General features: G+C 41.8%; 3 protein-coding genes across 6 annotated transcripts in view; 2 read left to right on the forward strand and 1 right to left on the reverse strand.

Moving 5' to 3' along the window:
* The window catches only part of cacna1eb (calcium channel, voltage-dependent, R type, alpha 1E subunit b), a 53,491-nt gene extending 50,993 nt beyond the window's left edge, over nt 1-2,498 (forward strand). For both annotated transcript variants that reach the window (XM_077614609.1, XM_077614610.1), the window contains exon 49: nt 102-2,498. In XM_077614609.1, the coding sequence (XP_077470735.1) occupies nt 102-596 (495 nt within the window). In that variant the 3' untranslated portion in view covers nt 597-2,498. The remainder of the gene's footprint in view (nt 1-101) is intronic.
* A 407-nt stretch (nt 2,499-2,905) lies between these two features.
* Nucleotides 2,906-7,818, forward strand: LOC144085917 (RING finger protein 11-like). Of its 3 annotated transcripts, XM_077615603.1 has the most exons (5): nt 2,906-3,942; nt 5,271-5,434; nt 6,363-6,464; nt 6,558-6,611; nt 7,031-7,818. In XM_077615603.1, the coding sequence occupies exons 1-5, from the start codon at nt 3,820-3,822 to the stop codon at nt 7,092-7,094; spliced, it is 507 nt and encodes a 168-aa protein (XP_077471729.1). In that variant the 5' UTR covers nt 2,906-3,819; the 3' UTR covers nt 7,095-7,818. The 3 variants fall into 3 exon arrangements, 2 of the variants coding, with proteins under 2 accessions (XP_077471729.1, XP_077471730.1); XR_013304292.1 differs by having other exon boundaries at nt 2,909-3,942; nt 6,363-6,611; XM_077615604.1 differs by having other exon boundaries at nt 2,910-3,942; nt 6,363-7,818.
* A 1,365-nt stretch (nt 7,819-9,183) lies between these two features.
* Nucleotides 9,184-13,592, reverse strand: rpe65a (retinoid isomerohydrolase RPE65 a). The gene is made up of 13 exons (XM_077615602.1): nt 13,351-13,592; nt 13,066-13,148; nt 12,826-12,976; nt 12,354-12,461; nt 12,132-12,273; nt 11,465-11,612; nt 10,842-11,056; nt 10,628-10,767; nt 10,435-10,564; nt 10,171-10,285; nt 9,638-9,732; nt 9,460-9,571; nt 9,184-9,384 (listed from the first exon to the last, which is right to left on the reverse strand). The coding sequence occupies exons 1-13, from the start codon at nt 13,359-13,361 to the stop codon at nt 9,239-9,241; spliced, it is 1,596 nt and encodes a 531-aa protein (XP_077471728.1). The 5' UTR covers nt 13,362-13,592; the 3' UTR covers nt 9,184-9,238.
* Between the last annotated feature and the right edge of the window lie 1,415 nt (nt 13,593-15,007).

The raw sequence follows: 15,007 nt of genomic DNA on the forward strand, positions 1-15,007 counted from the left end.
TAAGAAGGCAAAAAGCTCATCAATTGTAACGGGACAGTTCTGGACCTGAACATGCAACATTTAAGCACTTACAATTTTTATTGTCTTTCATACCATCTCAGGGTAACAGCTCAGACAGCCCTGTGCCCTCCACATCCGAGTCCAGCACCCCAAGTGTCCGACGTCCTTCATCGCAGACCCCCACACAATCCCGTCCTCACATCTCTTACTCCCCGCTCGTGTGTCGCGCCGACCCCTCCATCTGCGAGGACGACGAGACAGAAACGGCCAGGCAGGACCAGGAAGCCGTCGGCCAGGAGCGAGGGGACGAAGCAAGCCGACACACGTCCCCACTGCGCCGCTACCCTTCTGAGCCTTTCCTGGCTTCGCAGGAGGAGGACCATAGCCCCGATCCCACCGGACCCTTGGAGACGTTGACCTTCGAGGCGGCCGTGGCCTGCAGCCTGGGACGCGCCAACACCGTCAGCTCGTCCCGTCCGCGCTTGCGGACTGGCTGGCAGATGCCCAATGGACATTTTCGCAAGCGCCTGGCGCAGACGGCCTCGGTGGCAGCCTGTGACCAGCTCAGCGACACGGAAGAGGATGACCGGTGCTAAAGACAAAGACATGTTGACTCTTTGATGCAATCTACACCATCATAGTTGTAGAACATGAGTTGATGGCAACAACAACAAAAAACTCTTCTTCCTAAAACTGTACTCGTCACTTCACACCAAACGCATACTGTTTAAAAAAAGAATTCAAAGGTCTACTGCCTGCCTTGTACTTGACGATAGTGGAAAGTTACTTGATGTAACAGTGAACCATGGTACTGCACACACATGCCCATTTCTAAGATCTTAAAACTATTTTCAAATGGGAAGGACCCCTCACGCAATGTGTGGCTTTCCCCAGGTACTAAAACTTGCATGTTTGGTTCATTGAAGACCCTTGTCCAAAGGTGTAAATGTGAAGAGTTATTTGTCTACACCAAGGGTGTCGGGTTGGTTCGCGGGCCGCTTTAACGTCAACTTGATTTCACGTAGGCCGGACCATTTTAGATATAATATTTAGGTTTTTTTTAATAAATGGATTAAAATCCCTGAATATTCAGTTTTTTCTAGATCTAAAACTGTTTATTTTAGCTTTTTAAAAATATTTTTTTAGATTTTACAAAATGATTTTTGAACTAAAAACACAGAAAAAAAGATTTAAAAATTACAATTATTGATTTAAAAGGGGAAAATCAGGAAATTTAATATACATCTATACTCTTCATTTTAATTAGATCCTAAAACAGAAAGTCGGCACTCATAATTTACTTTTCCGGGCCACACAAAATGATGCGGCGGGCCAGATTTGGCCCCCGGGCCGCCACTTTGACACATGTGGTCTACACTATACAGTATGTACCAAAGTCAGCTGGAATAGGCACCAGTACACCCACAATCCAAATGAAGACAAAAGCAATAGAAAATGGATGGACTGACCTGTGAAACAGATTTTACATACACCAATCAACACAACCAGTTGTTAGACTTCCATTATATAGATTTTTTTTACAGACATCTGATAAGCAGGCATTTGATCAAAAAGGGGTCGTGGGGGTTCACATTCGACCCTACTGTGGCATGTGTGTACCTTACTTGACAAACATTGTACTGGGAAAAAGTCTGGAAGGCTCCAGCCTAATTAAATACAGTGACAGACTTTTGCACAATCAATGAAAAATGGCGCCGCTAAAAAGGTTTTGTGTTGCTCTTTGCAGTGTTTAGGGTTAGTGTGAATATGTAACTACTTTCCTAATCATGACTCTTCTTTGTAAATACGTACATTGTGGCCATCACAGCCATGCAACAGATGAAATCGATGACCAAACAATAACAGTGATTTTTTTTCCTTTCTTTTTTATCAAAAAGAATGGATCTGCATGAAGAGTGGGTGCTATGGCGCTTTCTCGCTCCGTTTTTTAACAGTTTATCACTAAAAATGCATCTGTAAGATAAAAAAAAATGCTTCTTTGTTAATTCATCCAGTTTAATGAAACTTTAAAATATCGTATGTCATTACTGTTTTATTTTTTCCCCAGACAACACATTTTTACTGATGCAAGTAGTATTGTTTTCTATCAGGAATACAATTGCTTATTTTGTATTTTCTCTGTTTGGAACAATCAAAAGAGAAACCATTGCACATAGACTGTGAAAAACATTCTAGTGTATACACATCAATACACACTTTTACTTCAATGTTACTCCACTACTCATTAATAATGTTTAAAGGGTCTTGGTTTATTTTAGATAAAATGAATTGACCCCAAAAAGGCTGGTGAGCCTTACATGTGTGTTATTTTAAACAGGTATTAAAGGTTAGTGTTTTAATTGCCCAAACAAAGCCAAATCTATGACAATCACCAATCCAAAAGTAGATTTTGATTCTCAGCATCTGCAAAGAAAATAGAAATGGTTGTTTTATGTGTATATTAGCTGTATAAAGAAATAAATGTGTCCTCAAATACATATTGTTCATGTGAGTAGTTTACTGAGTCCTGCAAAACAATATTTTTTTGTTGAGGTTTCATACATTTTTCCTATAAACTTGAACGCATCACAAATTCCGAGACGTAGACATCCCTCATAAAAAAGTGCTGTACGATACCGACATCACCAAAAAAATGCTTGTTTAATAATGAGTAATGAGACATGAAAAGAATAAAGCATAAAATTTATTCGTATCATCGACTTATACGTCGTTTTTAACATAAACCCTTCTATTTTAGCAGAAAGGGGCGGTACTTAAGCATTGTTTTGGAGCCGATGGAACTAGCCAATCAGCTCAAAGACATCTGATGTCGTCATAACCCAACGACACTTGTAAAAGAAGCTACCAATAAAATTGGTCTTCGAGTAGTTTATGAGTGATACTAATAATAATAAATAAGCAATTGTCGCCTCTGTCGGAGTGGTATGTATGGAATCGCTTTCCTCCTGTATCGAATCCTGCTTTGCAATTTAATTAAAAGTAAAGGTGCCAAATTGTGGCCCGGTGGGGCAAGTGGTTAGCATGTGTGCATGGTTGTCCATCTCCTTGTGCCATGCGACTGGGATGGGCTCCAGCACCCCCTGCCACCCTAGTGAGAATAAAGCGGTTCAGAAAATGAGTTGAGATGAGGTCCCATGTTGACCAATAAACCTCACGCTTTAAATAAAAAAAAAAGACATTATTTTTTGTAAATTTAATGAAATACGTACTACCAACGATGGCATCATGAGTAATCGCCCATCATTTTATTCCTGTTATTAGCACCTAATTTCTTCAATGGCTCCCAGGCCAATTTACATATTGAGACAAAATCAACATAAATTTTATTTTGACTGTTATTTGCATCTATTTCGTTAAATAGTTGACGTCGTCGTCATATTCTTTTTTTTCTCTGTTCATGCGCGCACCCGTCATTTCCTGCCTCTCTGCCGTAAAACCTGAAAGAAGAGGGCAACTGAAAATGAAGTGCGGCTGGCTTGACTTCGGAAAGAGAAACGACGGCTCACTTGTCCGCATTAGGAAATGAGTCGAGGAAGTCGCCCAGCTGGTAGACAAAGCTAGCTGTTAGCAGTTTAGAGGGTTTTTTTTTGTTTCTCATGTTGATGCGAAGCGGCGGTGCAAAGATGACCTGAACTGAAGTGGCCTCGCTTAGAAATTCTCGTCAAACATGCATTTTTTTACTGTGAAGATTCCTCTTTAGTGTGTGACATCAGCATAAAACGACCAGAACGCAATAGTGGCGTCAGCATCTTATTTAATAATCAAACATCTCCTTATTTGGGAACGAAACGACATAAAATGGGCAACTGTCTGAAGTCGCCCACATCGGACGACATCTCTCTGCTCCATGAGACGCAGTCAGACAGGGCGAGCTTCGGAGACGGGACGGATCCAGATTTGGAGCCGCCTCCACCTTACCAGGTAAGCGAGGCTACAGACAAAAGACTTTAATCTTTTAAGAAATGTCTCCCATATCTCAACCGTTATTTTCTATTTTTACCAAAACAAAACAAAACATTTTCCACATGACGTCACCCGTACTTCCGGGTGGCAGTAGTATGATACCGCACGTAAACAAATATCTGTCATTTGACTAAGGTGGATTTGGGGGCTTGAGAGCGTTTTGGCCTTCTCAACTGCCTGTTTTAAATGCATTATTGTGCATTGATAAGTTAAAGTGACCCTCCAGTTGAAGTATTAACCTTAAAAAAATAATTGCTTGGGTGAAGAGTTAAGTTTTGCCAATTTTAAACCAAAATATAACTATATGAAATGAGCTTATGTTTCCTCCCAAATCCCCAAAACACGCATGGTGGCCTGGTTGAACACGGTAAATCAGGGGTGCACATTACGTAGATCGTGATCCACCGGTAGATCGCCAAGGAACTATTGGTAGATCGCACAACAATAACATTTTGATCCCTCCTCTCTGTCAATTTCCTTAGCTAGGCTCATATGATTTTGGCATGTCCGCAGTAAGCTTTAGCGTGAATCGAAAGTGGATTTGCACCACCGCTCCCATACATGTTAATAATAATAATAATAATCGGACATAGGCCCTGTCGTCATTGTCAACAACACAAAAAGCCTACTTGTCATCACACCCAGAAACTGCGTGTGACAAAATTGGTGGTGCTTCTCCATAAGCTGCGTTTACTCGGCAAAAGACCTAAATAAGTGCAAGTTACGGACTTGTAATTTGGCATTCTGCTGTTATGGATACAAGTCTAATGCGAGGTATGTCATTACATAAATGTTGAGCTTTGTCAATGGCCTGCCTGTAAATAAGGTAGATCGTAGTGGATTAACTCCATGAAAAGTAGATCTCGGAGCGAAAAAGTTTGAACACCCCTGCAGTAAGTCGTGTGATACCTTTCCGCTAATGTGGTAGTCTAGACGTTCAATCAGTGGATTGCAGTCAAGGGCTTCTTGTTTCAGCACAACCCCTGTAGGTTAAAGTGTCTGTGGCATAAAAAGCTGCACCCACAGTCTTTCCAGTTAAAAATCTGTCTATCGATACCAGTGGCAGCCAATGAGTTAAATAATCTATTTTTAGTACATATTTTTGGCTCCAGGTCAAACCTTGTGATTTTTTTTATCAGTCACACTTTCACCATGTGACTGGCTTTTCAAGAATGTCAACACTCATGCGTGGTATCAATTAGACTGGTCGGACCACCTTTTGTCACGACGGCCATAAAAACAAAAAAAATCTAACGGAAGAATGTTTGTGGTGTCTGCGCCAACAGGAGCAAGCACACATGACCTTGTACCATCCCACGCCCAGCCAGGCCCGTCTGGCCACTCAGCTGACGGAGGAGGAACAGATCCGCATCGCTCAGCGCATTGGACTTATCCAGCACCTGCCCAAGGGCGTGTACGATGGCGGCCAAGATGAGAAGAAGATTAGGGAGTATGTGACTTATTTCTAACATCAATTGCAGATGTAGTGCTTTGTGTTTCTTCTCGTGTGCAAAAGCTTGTTGAAAAAAACATGCATACAAAACTTAATGATACAACCATTCATTCATTTTCTGTACCGCTTATCCTCACAAGGGTCACAGGGGTGCTGGAGCCTATCCCATCAGACGGGGGACACACTGAACTGGTGGCCAGCCAATTGCAGGGCACAAGGAGACAGAAAACCATTCACGCTCACACTCATACCTAGTGGGCAATTTAGAGTTTTCAACCAGTATGTTTTTGGGATGTGGGAGGAAACTGGAGTACCTGGAGAAAACCCACGCAAGCCTAGGGATAACATGCTAACTCCACACAAGAAGGTCCGGATCTGGGTTGGAACCAATGTTCCCTCTAAGCTGCGCGCGTGCGCAATTGCGCACTACTCTCGTCTTCTCTGCGCACAGCAAATCATATGGAGCGCACAAAATAAAATCCCTTTTTTTCTTTCTTTCTTTTTTTAAAACAATTTAGCTGTGAGGACGACGCGCGAACCACTCATCCGCCGGGCCGCCCATTCATAGATATTAATCATTACATTTTATTATTATTACTAAATCTTTTATCTGTAGTAGACATGCACCTGCTTATGGCAGGTGTGATACTGGTGTGTGCCCATAGCGAGCAATGATGATGTTGCTCACACCAGTACTCAGTGTCCTCAGGGAGGTTGTCTTTCTGCCCAGACAAACAAAAAATTAGAGGGAACATTGGTTGGAACCCTCAATCTCAGAACTGTGAAGCCGATACGCTGACTTCATGATACAAATGGTCACATTTGTATATTAATATACATTGAAACTTTTCATTTGAATTATCATTCAGTAGTGTTAATATTTATTCAAATGAGACATTGGTCATTATTTTTGCCTCACCTGCAGGTGCGTGATCTGCATGCTAGACTTCATGTACGGCGACCCCGTGCGGTTCCTGCCGTGCATGCACATCTACCACACGGACTGCATCGACGACTGGCTCATGAGGTCCTTCACCTGCCCGTCCTGCATGGAGCCCGTCGACGCCGCCCTGCTCTCCACCTACGAGACCAACTAACACTCGCCTTGCCTTCCACGCAGTCACAGTGGGCGGAGCTTCCAAACAACCCAAAAGGTTGCCTTTCATCGTGCACTGTGAGTAAGATGTTCAAACTCCCCCCACTCGCCGCCAAAAACGTTCAAGACAATACTGTTGCCGAGACGACTGCGCACGTGTGTGTCCACTTGAGCCGGACTCAGTGGTTGCCTCACCGTTAAATTATTCACCCAAATTATTCAAGTGTTTCACCAGAGTTGGCATTTTTTTCGAGTAATTGCCCAATCTTGGTGCGTTGCTTTCGCTTTTACTTTATCGATTCATGCATCCCGCCCGATTGGCAGTGCGTGAGTGCTTTGTGAATGTATTCAAATTGGACTGATCACATGTAACACAAGTTTGCGTTTTTATTCAAGCTGTCAAAAAATATGCAAAGCTCCAAATCACACCGTTTAAGGACAACCGTGTCTCTATTTTGTTGCTTAGTATTGCTCTCATGTTACTACATTTTCTACAGCTCTGGTTCAAACACAAACTTGGGCGCGTGGTGGACATGTTGTAAGAATTCTGCTAAACTCTGATGCGAGTCGGCTCCGAAACGTGCTGTCCACGTTTTACTGGACACTGCAAAATACAGGTAATCTTGTTTAAAATTATTCCTCAAAAGGTCTTCTCTGCCCCCCTGCTTTACCTATTACATAATATTTCCTGAAATAGTGGTCACCACGCCCTTAAAATGCTGTATAATGTAATATTGTAGACTTTTTAAAATGTGCGTAGGTGTAATTTACCGTGTGCGCGCGTGTGTGTGTGGGTGTGTGTACAGCAGGTCAGTCACAGTGTAAAGGGCTCAGGTGGATTGAACATAATTGCACACAACTTTTCATCCCATCCACTGATTTGCACTTTAAAACAATGTTAAAAAGAAAACCTTATTAATATATGTAGACCTTCTAATAACCTTGCACTATGATAAATGTATTCTTTTTTTTATGTGGCCCCACTCGTGTCCAGGCAGGTTTGTATGAGTTCAGTCAATCACCAGTTACAAAATATATTATCAATTAATAGTGTTTTGGTTGCTGTGGTTTGTTGATCACTGGGTCGATATTGTGGCAGTCTGTCCGAACCCAAATTCTGTGAGTTACAGGAATAGATTTTATGTCTCGGTTTTGTTTGCTTTCTAGTTTTTAAAACCCAGTTTGAACATTGTTTGATGTAATCTTGTTTTATTTTCTGTTTGTTCGAGGAAGGGGAACCGGCCCTCGCGTGTAAAACAAATAAATAAAATAAATGTCCAAAGACTATCTCTCTTCTACTCTGCAAAGCAAAGAAAGGTCATTTCAAATACCAAATGATTTATTTCACATAAGATCAAATAAGTTCTATTAGAAAGTCAGCATATTGTGCTTTACAATTATACATGTACAAAAATTTTAGTTTTTTTATTTGGATAAATTTTAGTTTTTATTTGGACTTACTGGTATTTAAAGCTTTTCAGGTTTTGCATATGTGTTAGGAGGAAATTTATTAAATATTGAGCGTGTTCACATTTCAATTGACTTTTCAGTTTGCATTTCACAATATTAAAATTAAAATGCCCTAAAAATAAACTGAAAAAAATCTACAAAGCTAATATAAAATAATTGGAGAATATTAATTACTAGAATTAAATGTTTTTAGCTGTGTGACAATGTCATTGTTTCATGTCGGTATTGCTTCTAAATGGTTGTTTACAGCATGGGTGTACATTGTCTCATCTTATTTTCTGAACCGCTTTATCCTTATTAGGGTCGCGGGGGGTGTTGGAGCCAATCCCAGCTGTTTCCGGGCCAAAGGCGGGGGACACCCTGAATCGGTGGCCGGCCGATCGCAGGGCAACCATGCACACTCACACTCAAACCTAGGGGGAATTTAGAGTGTCCAATCAGCCTACCATGCATTTTTTTGGATTGTGGGAGGAAATTGGAGTGCCCGGAGGAAACCCACGCAGGCCCGGGGAGAACACGCAAACTCCACACAGATGAACATTACCTGGATTTGAACCCAGGACCCCAGAGCTGTGAGGCCGACACGCTAACCACTCGCCCCACCGGGCCGCCAAGGTATACATTGTCAAATTATATTTTACACTTGCATTATAAAGTGTTTTATTTAGATGGGCACATTATGCTACTTTAAACTGTTGTTACCTCCAGGGCCACCTTTCCATCTTGATTGCAACATCATACCTGTCAACCTCTGCCGATAACTGCTCTTATAAATGATTATGATTCCCCTTACAAACCCCCAAAAAACCTTACAAACACCGTACGAGTCGTACGGTGTTTGTAAGGTTTTTGGGGGGGTTGTAAGGGGAATCATAATCATTTATAAGGGCAGTTATCGGCAGAGGTTGACAGGTATGCAACATTCACTTTCTTTTTTCCCCCCTCCAAAATCATAGTTGATACTCTTAACAAGATTTTCCATGCCGCAACACAAGGGCTTTATACTTTACAGACCGCAGTTGCGTAATAAATCCGTCTTTGCAGTGCTCGGCTAATGCCGATTTTCTATGGCGACATTTAATCCCTGCAAAAATCCCTACAATGTCGGTTTTAGAAACTAAACTCACTTCACCTAGTCTGACTTCACGGGAATGTTCTCCTGAAATAAGTACAACAAACGTTGACCCAGAGCCAAGGAGGGCTTTTATTTTGAATGTGTCGAAATATGGTAGCTCTTAGGGCTTGTACATGCCATGGAAGGTGACGGGGATGGTGCAGTCCACCTCGGCTCGGGCGATTTCCGACAGGTCCTTGGCGTTGAGGATGAGGAGATAGCTTGCTCTCTGGGAACCGGGGGCCACCACGATGGTCAGCAGCACCCCTGGGCACAAAAAAAGTCGCTGTCAAATGTCATAACCAGCGCTTAAATTCAGGTGAGTACTCATGCTGCACATACCGTCGTCCTCATCGACACCCTCAGGTGTCTGTACGAAGAGGGGCTCCGAGGGGTACGAATCCGGTTCTTGCCAAGTCCAGGTCTCCTTGGTCTTAACATTCAGCTTGCAGATCTACATGGAAGTCAGAGCTCATGGAACCAAACTGAACATGGGTCATCAGTGGGGTCAAACACACACCCTGTCTGGAATGAAGTGGTTGAGACCCAGGCCATAGGCGTAAGTGTAGTTTTTCCCGGCGTACTTTTCGTAGTTGATCTGCGGGAACTCAAATGCTGAAAACACATTAATAAATACACAGTGTCGTCAAATATTTTAACCTAGTTATGTTTTTTCTTTATCTGTGCATACTCAATCGGTTTAAGGGGGTTGATCTTTTGGGATATTTCGATTTTCCAAACAGGTCTTTGTTTTCTTTCTGAATGTTTCCAATGTAAAATGTTAATTTAGCAATATCAATAAAAAAAATAGAATTCCAACTTTTTCTCTTAAGCGTTTTTCAATAATAAATGGCAGTGCGACATTTTTTTTCTTATCTTGGGGGGTTATGCATACTACTACTGTTATTTATTGTCTTGCTTGTTTCACCATATATAATATATGACGAAGCGTCTGTTCGGCGAAATGTCCGGTCACGAATATATAACCAGTAAGATCACATCCTGTTTTTAAGATAAACCATGTCTGGATGCAGGAATTGATTGTTCTCGTACCCTGGCGAGGCCCAGAGAAGAGCACCTCAGGTTCCAGCCAGATGGTTCCATCGGCGTGCATGACTGCTGTGGCTGTGGTGTAAGGCAAGCTTACCAAATTTTTCCCTTGCTCCTCCTGCAACATATGCATTCGAGTCAGTCCAACACTGCCTGGAATTGTGTTTTGCCAATAAACATGACCAAATCTTGCTCACAATATTTAAAGTTTGGTGTTCTGTGTGAGGCAACAGTAATAACTGAGGGTGTATAAAAAGCACCAGTGACCTTATTGACGTCCAAGGGAATGACGTATCTGCGGACCTCCGGCTGGGGGGCTATCATTGCCGCCTGCTTCACTTCCTCCCAATTTGCCCTCAAGTTGGCCAACCACAGGTAGTTGTAGACAAACTCGAAGCTGACGTGCACGGTGGATGTGAAGAATGGAAGAGGAACAAGAAATGTCGTTTTTGTGACTCACCCCTTCCAGGCACACAGGTCAAACACAACAAAGCCGTTTTCTTCGTAGGTGTTGATGTGATGGAACATGCCAATGGCTGCTCCCTTGAACTTGTGGTCAATGTACTCTCCTGGATTCTTCGTGGCGACGTGGAACAAAGTCTACAAATAATGGTAAAAAGGAAGACTGCAGCTTTTTGTTTGACTTCAGAGACACATCTTGGCACTAGACGCACCCCTTGACTTTCGTTGGACTCGAAGCAATCCATGTAGTTGGAGCCTCGGATGCTCCAGGCGCTCAGAAACTTCAGCAAGTTGATCTTGACTGGCGTCTCCACAAAGACAAAGTGATTTTCTGACATTCCGAAGCTGTGCACGTAAGCGGGCTTGAACCTCTCGGCGCTAGGGAACTGCACCACCACTTTGGACTTCTCGATGGGGTCCGATTTATCTGAGACGGGACAATGACATTAGGGTTTACAACATGATTATGAAGCGGAAAAGCTGCTTCTCAACTGGGAAAGACAATCCAGATTGAAATATGGAGTGTTCTTGACAGAATTTACTCTATTGGTTTTATAATTTCAGTTAGCAATTTGGGAATTGAATGCTGTTCCAATGACAAACCAGGTCTTTTTGAGGCACCACTTTCACTTATTCTTCTACCTTTCTACAGAAGTGATCATCACCAATCAGAGTGGAGCCCTGCTCCTCCATATTCAAAGGAGCCAAATGAGGTGAGTCGGGCATGTGATCAGGATGCATTCTGAATGCCTCTGCGGTAAGGTGCTCCAGGCATAAAAAAAATTGATAATTGTAACGTTTTTTTTCTCTTGCCAATGTCTAAATGAATGTATACCTTTCTGTGTAGGTGGAATCTTGACAATGTTGTAAGCCAGAGTGGCTCCTTTCCCCATGCAGTTCCCGATGTTGTACACAGTGCCGTCCCTCTCAATGTGGGGGTGCGCCGTCACCCCGTTGATGTTGATGTAGTTGCACATGTCCACCTGCGGGGCGTAAGTATTATTATTATTATTATTTTTAATTCGATAGCCGCAGCCCAGTGGTGCGAGTGGTTAGCGCGTCGGCCTTACAGCCCTGGGGTCCTGGTTTCAAATCCAGGTCACGTCCACCTGTGTGCAGTTTGCATGTTCTCCCCGGGCCTGTGTGGGTTTCCTCCGGGTACTCCGGTTTCCTCCCACATTCCAAAAACATGCATGGTAGGCTGATTGGACACTCTAAATTGCCCCTAGGTTTGGGTGTGAGTGTGCATGGTTGTCCATCTCCTTGCCTCTGGCCCGGAGTCAGCTGGGATAGGCTCCAGCACCCCTCGCGACCCTAATGAGGATAAAGCGGTTCAGAAGATGAGATGAGATGGCCGCATTGTCATGTTCTCCTCCCTCATTTTCTGAACTGCTTCAGCCTCATTAGGGTCGCGGGGGGTGCTGGAGCCTATCCCAGTAGACTCCGGGCCCGAGGCGGGCGATTGTTATATTATATTAGTTTATTTTTAGCTCGGCACACACCTTCTTCAGTGTGTCCAGGGTGTCTGTATCCACTTTGGTGATGTAGTTGGTCTCGGTCACGGCGTAAAAGTCCTCGCCCACTGGGTAGACATTCACCAGGCAATTGTCGGTCACCTCCACACCCTTGAAGTAGGAGAAAAACCTACGCAAAAAAAGGTTTGGATGCAGATTTAGTGTTTAATATTAGAGGAAGCAGTGAGAAATTGGCTATTGTCCACGTACCGGGAGAAGATGTTTTTGCAGGGATCAGGATAAGCAAATGTGCCAAATTCAGTAATCACCACTCGCTTCTCTGTAATGGCCCGCACGTAAGCATCCGTTTTGACAAATCTGCAAATAATTAAATAAATATTTTAACACATTTCCAGTATGGGGCCTGTTGAATACAAGTTGAAACCCCCAAAAGTCAATCCCAACCTGTTAATGTTTCATAAAAATACCGAAAATAATCATACTATTATACTTTTGCTGAGACTTTTCCCCTCAAAAATCCCTAAAAATGAACTTTTAACTCCCTAAAAAGTCTGTATCTTTTATTATTAATATTACTTTTTTTCTTTTGACTATTCTATGAACATAAAATTGACAGAATGAACTCAATTTCCTTCACTATGACAAAAAAGATTTTAAATTCAAACAAGTCATCACATAGACAAAAACAAAAGGTTAAAATTATTTCTGCAAACTTTTTTACTTGCGAAAATAGGTGATTTGTCCATTCTTGAAGTCAAACTTGTGCATCAGCGCCTGCCCATCAAAGAGGTGATAGAAGGGCTCATCCCCCACCTCAAAAAGACCGGGACCCAAACGCAGTAGACTGCCCCTCAGAAAGGAAGGAATTCTTCCTGGTGATTAAAAATAAATAACATTAAGGTGTCTAAATGGTTTGTCATGATAACGGAGTCAAAATTTGGAATGATTTATCAGGTGTTACCTATAACTGTTGCAGGAAGAGGCTCGGCAAGCTCCTCGCATGTCTCAAATATCTTTTTGTACCCACCGGCTGGGTGCTCAAATCTAGACGCAATTGAAATGTTAAAAAATTAAATTGTATGAATTAATAGAAGATTGAAGATAATGTCAAGAAATACAAGCAAAATTGAATCCATCACTGTTAAAATGAACTTTAAAATGGGCAATAGTGAAATTTTAAGAGGGAAACACTTGAGCCAGCTTGCAGTCATCAAAAAAAACTATAACTCAATATATTTTAACTCACCTGCTGACCATGACTTCTCCTTTTTGTGGTTGTCAAACAAAAGGCGACAAACTCTCAAAGTCCAAGTCTTTTGCTAGATTGAAGCGACCGTATTTATCCGGCAAGTGGTCCACACAAGCTGTATTTGTCAAGAATTGTTTCACACGTTCTTTTTCTAACCCCCAAGACTTTCCTCTGGCCAATGAGGTTAAAGTGTGAACAAGAATGCTATTGTGTTGCTACCTATCCTGTGCTGAACGTCTCAATTGTGGCTTGCTTGAAGCCGGATTTGTGGCCAAAAACTTAACAGTGCACCGAATTATGTCGCAAAGGAGCTTTTTGACTAAGGTTTAACCTTTAAGTGTCCTTAAATCAGTTGCTCAATCAGAATGTAAACTTCACCTTCAAGTTTTCTTGATGCTGGGAGTAAAAGGTATTCATAAATGACTAGTAGTTATATTGATATAGTTCTCATCATATTAAGAACTTATATCCAATAATTGTTTTTTTACCTAAGAGAAACTAGTCTTTTCCCACAATTAGAGGGACAATAACTGCTTGTTTACTCTAGATTTTGTAGAAAATGAAGTTGACCGTGATTAAATTACCATGCTACTTTTGTAGGATTATGACTATATATGTTGGATGTTGGGATTATGTTGGACAAATTGTACATTGTTCAAATTTAGAGGGCAAAATGTCACCAATGAAGAGAATTAGTGACGTTTAGTCTAGGTGGGGGCAAAACATTTTTCTCCAAACAGGCACCCGGAGCTGTTTATATATGCATATGTGTGAAATGTGTGAATGATTTGACTGCATGAGTAAAATGATCTGTGAAAATAAATCGACTTGAGTAGTGCGTAAGTTAACAGGTTTCACTACAAGAAAACCTATCTTAGATTTTTTTTTTAAATCACTTATTATCCTAATTTCCATTAAACCACCAATTGCTCGGTTGTCAAGGAGATGGCTAGAATAATACAGTTATTGACATCCACTACAGTTTGCCTGGGTTTTCATAATCCTACGTCACACGCCCTAAATGAAAGGATGTTTGGGTTGCCATGGGGATAGAATGCGTTATTACCCAGAGCTTCAAATCCATCTGGTCTCCATGACAACAGGGCCGGCACCAACCCCCTACTGCTGAGGATTGAAATGCTAAGGGTGGGCTTTTTCAGAAAAAAACTACTATTCACAAAAATGTTAACATAAAATTAGAAAACCTTCGCCTCAAGATGAAATGGCGACCTCTCGTGGACCTTGTATGTGCTTACACGTTTCCGCTGTTTTACTAAATGTTTCCAGTTATACTGTACTGTACTGATATAACGTGTATTAAATATCATGCGCGTCAATATTTCCAATAACGGGAAAAACACGGAAAACAGCCACAGATCGAAGGTCTTGCAAGTTGCGACGGACATCATATATGAAAGCCATTTTAGTTGCGTTCAAGTGTCTTGTTTGGGCTGGGGCATTGGATTAAACTCGGAATTCAAGAGATTAATGACGCCACACCACCAACTTCAACCTTAAACAAAAATGTTTCAGTTATTGATAATAGTGTAATACTTGTTATTTTAAAATCGTATGTACCATTTATAAAATAAAATGGTCATGAAATGCACATTTCTAGCTCGTTTTTGTTGAAATATATTAATGACTTCGTAAC

Source organism: Stigmatopora argus, chromosome 12, assembly GCF_051989625.1.
Source record: "Stigmatopora argus isolate UIUO_Sarg chromosome 12, RoL_Sarg_1.0, whole genome shotgun sequence".
Lineage (NCBI taxonomy): Eukaryota > Metazoa > Chordata > Actinopteri > Syngnathiformes > Syngnathidae > Stigmatopora > Stigmatopora argus.